This window comes from Bidens hawaiensis, unplaced genomic scaffold (genome assembly GCF_021521415.1).
Source record: "Bidens hawaiensis isolate Kalapana, Puna unplaced genomic scaffold, B.hawaiensis_p1.1 tig00011819_1, whole genome shotgun sequence".
NCBI classification, from domain to species: Eukaryota; Viridiplantae; Streptophyta; class Magnoliopsida; order Asterales; family Asteraceae; genus Bidens; species Bidens hawaiensis.
The window spans coordinates 623,094-633,447 of record NW_027491940.1 but is presented as its reverse complement, the minus strand read 5'-3'; the positions used below and the strand labels follow the sequence as shown (position 1 = coordinate 633,447).

Here is a 10,354-nt window from a genome sequence, read left to right as displayed (position 1 = left end):
GACCTATAGGTTTGAAATAGGGTGTAGGCCTATACTTTGAGACTGGCTAGAACATAACCAAAGCGGCCCAGACATGTTCTAAACCTGATTTGACTCTCGGCCACAAGATGGTTTCAAACCAGTGCTTGTATGACCAAAACATCAAACCGCTAGTAACCTGATTTGAAAGACCAATCATATTTTTTTACATCTAAGTAGAAGATAAACGGGCAACAAGTTGCACTGTTAGCCTTTTAAGGATAGCATAACTAAGTTTTTCAAAAATCTTGGAGAAATAACTGTCATGCATGACCTGTTGGATTTGACTCACGCACGAAAGCTGAAGGTATCATATGTATTAACATGTATTGGTTTTCAAGAAAAGCTTTTTTGTGTTGGATTTATATTTTAAAGAATAAACAAACAAATTTACCCAAATAGCATCCCATTCACTATTTAAAGAATACATGTTACACACTTGCACAAATCATATCATACAAAAGAATAAACACACATGCATACACATGACCAATTACATACATTCAACATATATCTATTGATATATCATCATCCATATGATCAACACCCATTAAAAATCAAATCAACAATCCATTATTTTTCACTGCAAAAAAAAATGATTAAAAAAAAGTTAAATCAATATCATAGTGTCAAACTAAGTTCAAGGTCGGCTCGTTTATTTCTTATTTATTATATAATTATTTTTTAGTTACACGTATTCAACGTCTGCTAAACCCGTTCTACTTATAAGAGCTTACCTATGTTTATTCTTGGTTTTATTAATCTTTCCGGCTGCCATTTTCTCGAACAAGCTTCCATCGTAAACAGCTCGAATGGTTTCCTTTTTCAATAACCCGTCTTTGTCCTTAGCCAAGTAATACAATATCTTCCATTCCGAAAGACCTCCAATCCTACACAATACATTACCAATATTAAATCAGTATAACTAGAGCTTTTCAACTCGAGGTTACAATAGTTCTGCCCAAAGGTGAGTAGAAAACCGAATTACCGAACTAGGTGAGAAATCCATGGTTCGGTTAAGATTTTTTTAGTAACTGAATTATGATTTTTTTAGTTACCAAACTAGTTATGATTTTTATGGTTTGGTTATAGTTATACGTGTATAAATAACTGAATTAACTTACCCAAATAGACACTTCCTTTATATGTTATTTATATATAATATATAATATGCTATATGTCAAAAATATTTATTTATTAACTCTAAATATATAACACATTATTTGCCACCTATTTTCCCTTTATAAAGTTAAGGGATTGCTAATATTTTATTTGAAACCATCTTTTCCAATAACTAAATTAACCGAACCATTTATAACTGAAGCCGGTTATAGGCTCGGTTCTAGACCATAACCGAACTATGTTAAGAAAATATATTAAAAGTCAATGTATTCTTACCATCCAGCATAATCTTTGGGTTCTCGGTTTCCTTTAACGAACTCATTCAATTCGTCTGCTGTCAAGGCATCCGGATGTGTGCATGCGTATTTGTGGAATATCTCCTCGAACTTGGAAGGAACAAACCTTAAAACAAAAGTCGAATTAGGGGTTGTTCTGGATTGCATTGGTTATTATCCATTCGAAATTTGTAGACAAGTCATTTTTTAGTATGTGAATAGCAAGATAGTATGATCAAATCAATGATACCTTCCGTGAGCATCATAGACGCCCGAATCACTTCCATGTTTCGCCATTTTGATGTTTTCAATGTTGATCGGAAAAAGTAGATTAGGACACTTCGTTCCCTGCAAAATGTTTGTTACTCGTGTCAGGCTGGTGAGTCAAATGTTTGTACTGATAAACCAAAACATGACACATGTATATATTCGTGTTAAAATCAGCTTAAAACACTTAAAACATTGTAATTCATCTAACTAAACGAGTTAAACATGTTAACAAGTATAGTAAATAGGCTGGCAGGTCATATTAATTAGAATAAACGGTTTCTGAAAAGACATGGTTATTTATATATTATATACATAAATCCTAAACATTATTTATGGGTGAATCCAAACCTATCTTTTAATTTTTTATTTGTTTTAATTTAACATTTTAACCTCCTATATAATATTTTTATGTGATACTTGCTTGTGGTTCTAATCTTGCCCAAACTTCAAGTATTATACTTCTTCTTCATGGTAAAGTAATACATCTGCTAAAAGGAATTTAACTTTTTAATGGGACAACAGGGATACTTACTATTTTCTATAAAAAAATATATTTTAAAAAATTGTAACTAGTTATTAATATATTAGTTCATCACCATCAACACATTGCTTGGTGAAATTACTTAACTAATGACCAAATACAAAAAAATGTTATCTTCTTTGTCACTTTCATAAATAATGGTATAATTTTATTTTTGACATTAATGGTTTAATTTGTGTTGCACATTGTATCAAATATTAATCAAATTGGTTAACAGTTGTCAAAAGTATAAAGATCAAAAATTGTACATGAAGCATGTAACTATATAACTTTTGCATGCATATATAAAATATTTGAGAAATATAAAAACTAAAAAAAGAATGAATAAAATGTTTCAGGCTAGCCATGCCAAAGTTTTTATATTCAGAAATCTACTTAATATATAAAGATGAAAATAGTAAAAAAAAAGCGTAATTTTAAATCTAGACAGTGCATTTTTGAAACAGATATCAACATAAAATTATAATAGATAAAAAGATTTTCTGAATGAATTAATTGACACTTTTTACACTTAAGTAAATTAACTGAAACAATTTTAAAATTTTGCTACTACTATTTTACAAAGTTACCTCTATGTTTTTTTTTTGCAATTATAATAGTTAAAATTTTAAATAATAATAATAATAAAGCCATACTCCCGGGTCCTCAAGTCTAAAGTAAGATAAGCACTTTAGCATGACTCTTACCCTACACGTTTATCTCTCTAATAATAACTGCCATGCATCACGGTGTTCTAATCCATTATAATTATTAAATTTATTATTAGTTAACTCTTGGGAATATATCATAGAATGGTAACCAACTTTCGAAAGTGTTTAAATCAGGTCAATCATGCATAATTTTTCTTAAATCGGGTCAATAAATCATCAAATCGAGTCTCACCGATTTTTTTGTGTGCTAAGAAAGAAATGGAGGATAAAATGTGGGGGTCGGAATTTGTAATATATGTAGTTAAATTTAAAAAAATTTAAAAAACGTTACTTATATTAAAATTCAAAAATAAAAAATAAAATTCACGTCGTCACTCAACGTCAACAAAAAAAAGATAAAAAGATTTCGTATGTGAAATAAAAAAGAAAAACGCTAAAAACACATGTTAAAATCTTTAGTGTAATAAAATATGAAAGTTGAGTGACTTAATTGGAACACTTTTTAAAGTTGATTGACCTAATTAAAACACTTTTGAAACTTGGTTATTATTCTATTAAATTGCCCCTTAACTTTTAAGTAATACAAACTTAAAATCTAATCTAAATAGTAAATTACACATGCCTCTCAAACAAATATTGTCAAGTAAGCAAGCAAGCCATGCTAGTAAACGGTTCGGTTTTCTAATTTGCTCCGGTTTAAAACTTGAAACCAGCTGTGTAAACCAAATCAACTGTTTGATACTAACTTATCATTTCGAAAAAAGAAAATCAAAACCGAAGCGTTAAAAACCTTAATTAGTAGTCCGACATTAGTCTACCATCAAAACCTAACCAATTCAAGGATCTTGGTCCAAATGTAAAATATTGCCTTTTTTTAACAGCTTCTAATCTTAAATCCACCTAACCTGTCTACGATAGGATTTGAATCTTCGACCTCTAAATGAGGAAGCACCGATTACACACCTATGTTGCTTTTAATACCATTATCACCAAAATCTTGTTCATTCTTATTAAAATATTATTATACTAAATTAACTATTAAAAAAAAAAGCTGAATCTAGATCATGCATACCGGACGAGTTTTGCCACTAAGACCAACATTGATGAAGAATGCAGCAAATGAAGATAACAAAATACCACTTCCAATTGCTCTAAACCCTAAAAAAAAAAACAGATCCCAAATTCACAAAATAATAATAAATAATATCGTACCAAGAGCATTTTTTTTATCTTTTACCAAATACCGGTATCGTACCGGTACCGAGACTGAACACAATCAAAACCCGCACCCGGTACTCGATTTTCATGCTTTTGCTATCGGTACAATTCGGTTTCGAGATTTTTAATGGTACCCACCGATAGGTACTAAACCGAAACAAATAGGTACGGTTATTCAGTATATGGTTCCATTCATTTTTCGGCATCGGTATTTTTCGGCAGGGTACCAGTTTAATTATACCGATTGTACCAAGCAGGTACCCTGCCGAAAAATACCGATACCGTAAAATGAATGAAACCATATACTGAATAACCCTACCGATTTTTTCGGTTTGTACCTATCAGTATCGGTACCATTAAAAATCTCGAAACCAAATGGCACAATGCCGAAAACATGAAAACCGAGTAACCGTTCCCGCACCAATTGTTTTAGGTCGATACCGGTATTAGGCAAAAGCCATATACCAAATACAACACAGAATTTTTCAGTTCGGTACAATTAAAAATACCGAAACTGAATGATACCAATACCGAAAACATTAAAACTGGATACAGACTATGTATGCCTGTATTCGGTAAAAAATGCTCATCCCTACACGTATATCAAATCTTTTAACCGAAATCAACACGAAAACAAACCTTGAAAAGTTTCCCATGGGTAAATCACACCATCGTTGTTACGATCAAAAAACACAACATGTTTTTGTAACACGTTTTGATCATTATCAATTTCTGCATTCATTTACAAACTGATCTTTAAACAAAAAACAAAACAAATATATAGAAATTGTAATATATATATATATATATTATATTATATATATACCTTCAAAATCAGTTTTAACAGCCATTGATGCTTTGCTTGACAATATTTGCTATAAAACTAAATGCGTATAAACTGTTACAGAGAAAGAATCGTGTGCCTGTAAAGACTAAAAGCGTTGAAAGGTGGTTTAAGAATATATAACAAGAGAAGGGTGTAAAGGGTTTTATAGTGGATTAAAGATTTGGGTTGCTTTTATATTTGGTAAGATATATACTTTTAAAAGGAAAATGATATTAATAATAAAAATAATATCTTTTTAATTTAATAGATATATAGTAACATATCTTTGAATTTAATGTTATTCCTTTAATGTTGTTTCTTTTACTCAACTCTTTGAATATTCATTGTGTGAGGGGTTACGTTTAAGTCGGTTTTGGGTTAAAACTGAAATTTTGGTTTTTGAAAGTTTAAAAATCGTTCAATTTTGATTTTATCATTGAGCTTGAAAATTTTGTGATGAAGAAAAAAATGTAGCAAAAAGTAATGAATTTATTTGTTAATTAATAACTGATTTATTATTATTCGTTTAGGCTAATATATTTGAGTTCTATATTTATTAAATTCATATAAATTATTTAAATGGAAAATAAAAGATGAAAATCTATAAATTCGGTTTAATTTGATTTTATTTTTTTTGGCTGTTTTTACATGCAAAATCAAAAACGATTCATAAGTTCAGTTTAAAAAAAGACAGTTGGTTTAATTTTTTCAGTTTAATGCATGCCTCTAAATTGTCAAACATAAAATGTGTTTATTAGGTCTAGTGAGATTTTCGGTGACGAATTCCACGGCTTTAAAGTTCACATCACATGAGGGGCATGACTCACATGTCGTTAGCTATGAATTGGACCATGTCCTATTGTCCTTGCTATCATGTCGCTACCACATGAAAATACAACATAAAATATCTTGGGTTTGGTGAAAGGAACCTCTTTAGATGAATATGCATAATCTACAGAATAAATAGAGGCTTGGGTTATACATGCACTATGCAGGTTATTTATATATCAGGAGTGCATAGTCAACTAATTTTCAATCAGGTATGTCAGGTTTTATTCCTTCATATCGTATAGCCCCTACACGAGTCGTATATGGCTATACGACTCGTATAGCCCCTATACGAGGGGCTATACGAGCTGTATAGGTCAGACCCTATTATAAATCTCTCGTCAAAGTACATGCCGACATGCTGTATATATGAGTCGTATAGACCCTGTAGGCTCGTATAGGTCAGACGCGTTACTTGAGCTATACGAGCTGGAAAATCTATACGGCTCGTACAGACTGCAAAAAGCTGACACACTATCACCTTCGTACGCATGTCAATGCATTAGGGCTATACGACTCGTATAGGCCCTATACGAGCCGTATAGCCTTATTCACACACCAGGGGGGCTGGTGTTTGTATATAACCGCCCATAAATAAATGGTTTGTTGGATTTAAATAATCTGAACTTCGCCCAATCGGGCAAAACTTAACGGAGTTAGACGTTGTTAGGAAAAAGGCTCACTGACGGCCGACACAGTGAAAATTGGATTAACGTGGGTCAATTCTTAAGGTAAGATTAATATTGATCAATTGACCATAATTCAGATTATTTAAATCCAATAAACCTAAATAAATAGCAAAATAAAATTTTAATAAATAAATAAATACATATATAACATATAACAAAATTATACATAAATTATAAAATATAAATTTTTTATAAAGTAATAAATAAACAAATAATAAAATAAAGTTGTATTCATATTTTTCCTATTTCTTAAACTATAGTACAACCTATAAATATGTTATTGCTTTAGTACTTTATCATATTCTTCGGTGATACTTTTGGAGGATTGTCACCTTTTGGTGTTTGGATTTGACGTAAAGACTCCATTCAAAGACAATTGTGTGAAGTATTGAAGAAGACACATCACACATGCACCATCCACAATATTCAAACAAGTATTTTTGTCCCATAAAATTTTATCCAATCTGGTAATCGCCAGAAAAATAAAGCCGCGTGTTGCAACGGGTATAAAACCTTTTGAAAATATAGTCGTAACTCGACCAAAAGAATACTGAAACGTGTTTTGTCTATTTTATTTATGTAACGTTCAAGTTCAGGCTACCAAACATGCACGTTGTGACAACAATCAACAATTAAGATTAAAATTGCACCCCCTCATCCAACCAACTCGAGCCATCCTAAAAAAAACAACTCGAGCGATCCCACAAATCCCAAACATCAATTAAGGATAGAATCGCAACACCTAATCCTAGCTATATATAGCATATTAAAAATCGTGTTTTTTAATATACCGGAATTAACTTTATTAAGTTTATGTGATAATTGACTTAAACCCGAAATTGGTTATGTTGTACTAACTTAAATCTAAGCGTACCAACTTTACACATATTTTTTAAAGTAATTTAAAACTAAAATTTTTAAAATTTAGTCACTCGATATAAACCCTTAAAATTTTGTCACTCGATATAGACCCTTACATCAATTAAGATTAAAATCGCACCGCCTCATCCTAGATATATATTACAATTCATATTTTAAATATACCGGCATAAAATTTTTAAAGTTTTATGTGATAACTTACTTAAATCAGAAATCGGTTGCATTGTACAATGACTTAAATCTAAACGTACAAAACTTTACACATATTTTTTAAAGTGATTTAAAACTGTAATTTTTAAAATTTTGTCACTCAATATAAGCCCTTACATCAATTACGTTTAAAATCGCATCGCCTCATCCTAGCTGTATACAGTGTATTACAATTCATTTTTTTTTAAATATACCGGAGTTAACCTTATTAAGTTTTATGTGATAATTGATTTAAACATAAATTGGTTACATTGTAACATAATTTAAATCTAACTTTACACATATTTTTAAAAACAAATATAAACTAATTAAAATGTTAAAGAATCTGTCACTCGAAGGATGATAGTTTCAGTATGAAACACATAATGATAATGTGTTTAAGGTTAATCAGGGCCGGCTCAACGAATGTGGAAGCCTAAATCGAAACAAGATTTTGAGGCCTTTTCAAAACAATTGTTAAGAAAAAAAAACTAACTATTACAAGTTTTGAACTCATAACATATACTTTTATAAAAATCAAGCATACCACCGCACCAATACATTACTTTGAGTTTACTATGCTCATCATAATATATCTATATATAATGTTTTTTTTGGATTTGGAGGCCTTAACCGAGTATGGGCCTAAAGCCCTAACTTGTTTTCGCTGTTCCACGAGCCACCCCTGAGGTTAATTAATATCTTTCGATGTAGTAAGCCATTTTCTAAAATAATAACCCTAACTCGATAACAAGAAAGTATCGTTTTATAAACTCGATTTCAAAGTTATAGTTATAAAACCACGTTCATTATTTATATAATTTGTATTAGAGGAAAGTTAACGTACAAATTAAATTAACGTACTAATTGTGATAATCAAGTAGTGTAATTATGTAATTACATCATATTGTAATTACAATACACTAAGCGTATATATAATTACACTACTTGATTATCACAATTAATTAGCACGCTAATTTAATTTGTATTTGATTCAAACTCTATGCAAACGTTAACGGTAAGATATATGAAACATGTGTAACCCTTAATTCTACGTTTTAAACATATGTTTTGTTTCTTAATAACAAAGTTTTATGAAAACAATAATAAATTAATTAAGAAGATATCACTTTTGCTTTCACGCATTCACTTTACCCTATCTAACGCAACAAAATATTTGAATAACATATGTTCACTTAACGACATGGGTTTCTATAAAGTTATCGATAGCTTTTAGAAATGACTTTAACGATAAATTGTTTTATTGTCATCTAATTTATCTTATTGATTAACATGACCAGCCTCTATGCCTGTACAATACAGGATTTGAACGCACGATTTCTAGGCAATGAAATATACTCTAACTTCTTTTAATTTTACATAATCATCGCATCATTTATTTTTCTCTTTTTCAGTGCATCTTATCCAAAAAAAATGGTTTAATTCATTTAACTTTATCTTAACCCAATTAATTGTTAATTTAATATATTGGTCCTTGTCTTTTAACCCGTGAAAAGCATAATCCATGGTTCTTTTTAATAAATTTAACATAAATAGGAAGTAATTTAATCCATCTTAAAGTGTCATATCATTTTAATTTATGTTGGGGCGTTATAGTATACTCCATGGCCTAACCCATTCCTTAACCTGCATTAATTACCCCCCCCCCCAAGTAGAACGCCCCCATCCACCAAAGGTCGTCCCTGAGAATCGTTAGAAAAGTTTTGGCCAGAATGTGGAAAAAAAACTAGGCTTCAAGTAAAAGGGTTCTTTTATTTGGGTTAAACAATTTAATTTTTAAATAAGGTTATTGGTTAATAGTTTTGATTGTGCAAATTCTTTTTTCATATAAAAATGGGATTAAGTGAATTGGACAATTGAGTCTAAACATTAAGAATACATTTTTTTTTCATAAATATATTAACTTTGAAAAGTGAAAAGTTTTAGGCCAAACGAGATGACCTTGCCAATATTCAGATTTAAGAATAGGTTTAAAGTTTAAACAATGTATCAGTTAGTCGTTCTAAAAAATCAATATTAATAATAATATTTCGTTTCCTTCTATTATAACTATTTATTTTCTTCAACTGACGTACCGGTATAGTGGTATAATGTTGACTCTTTAAAAGTGAGACGATAGTTCAAACCTTGTAATAACAAAATTATGTTAGATGGAAAAATTTGCTGTTAAAAAAGTTATATTATTATTGGTGTATCCCCGAATAAAGGACTTTTTACCTTTATTTATTTTATTAAAAAAATCCAAAATTAAAATTCCACTTTATTTTGCTCTCACACTTCCCGTACGCGTTTTAGCCTAATAATTCGTTACTGTTTTCTTTCCTTAAAGATAATAATATAGTAACGTTGCTTAAGGAGATGAAGTAAGTGATACATTTACACATAAACTTAGAATCAATGGCAAATTTGAACATGGCTTTGCACTATGCAAAGCAACTCTAACCACATATTTACTTACACGCCAACGCAAACAATATTTTCCACCTTTAGTGGAACCGAATAATAATTGAATATAGCTATGATACATGTTTTCCATTATATTAACAAAAGTTTATCAAACTTTTTGATCATTACAAAATTGTTTCACTGGTTTCACACTACTTTGGGTTTTGAATGTTGGTGACTAACAAATTTGGAGCCGTTAAAATTTTAATAATGTAGGGACTTTATAATTAATGGAATACATACTGTGGTACTTATATAAACTAGAAGTATATACGTGTGAACCTCGGGTGAGCAAAACTGAAATTACACTAATTTTGACGTTATTTTACTAATCTCGTGAAAATAACATTAAAAATGTCGGAAGGTTAATCAGGCATCATGTG

The 10,354-nt window shown here is 30.1% G+C and overlaps 1 protein-coding gene across 1 annotated transcript; it reads right to left on the bottom strand.

Moving 5' to 3' along the window:
• Window positions 1-562: 562 nt before the first annotated feature.
• On the bottom strand, window positions 563-5,139 carry LOC143539168 (putative peroxygenase 4). The gene is made up of 7 exons (XM_077032565.1): window positions 4,921-5,139; window positions 4,734-4,826; window positions 3,949-4,034; window positions 1,666-1,763; window positions 1,417-1,542; window positions 756-908; window positions 563-601 (listed from the first exon to the last, which is right to left on the bottom strand). The coding sequence occupies exons 1-7, from the start codon at window positions 4,943-4,945 to the stop codon at window positions 592-594; spliced, it is 591 nt and encodes a 196-aa protein (XP_076888680.1). The 5' UTR covers window positions 4,946-5,139; the 3' UTR covers window positions 563-591.
• Between the last annotated feature and the right edge of the window lie 5,215 nt (window positions 5,140-10,354).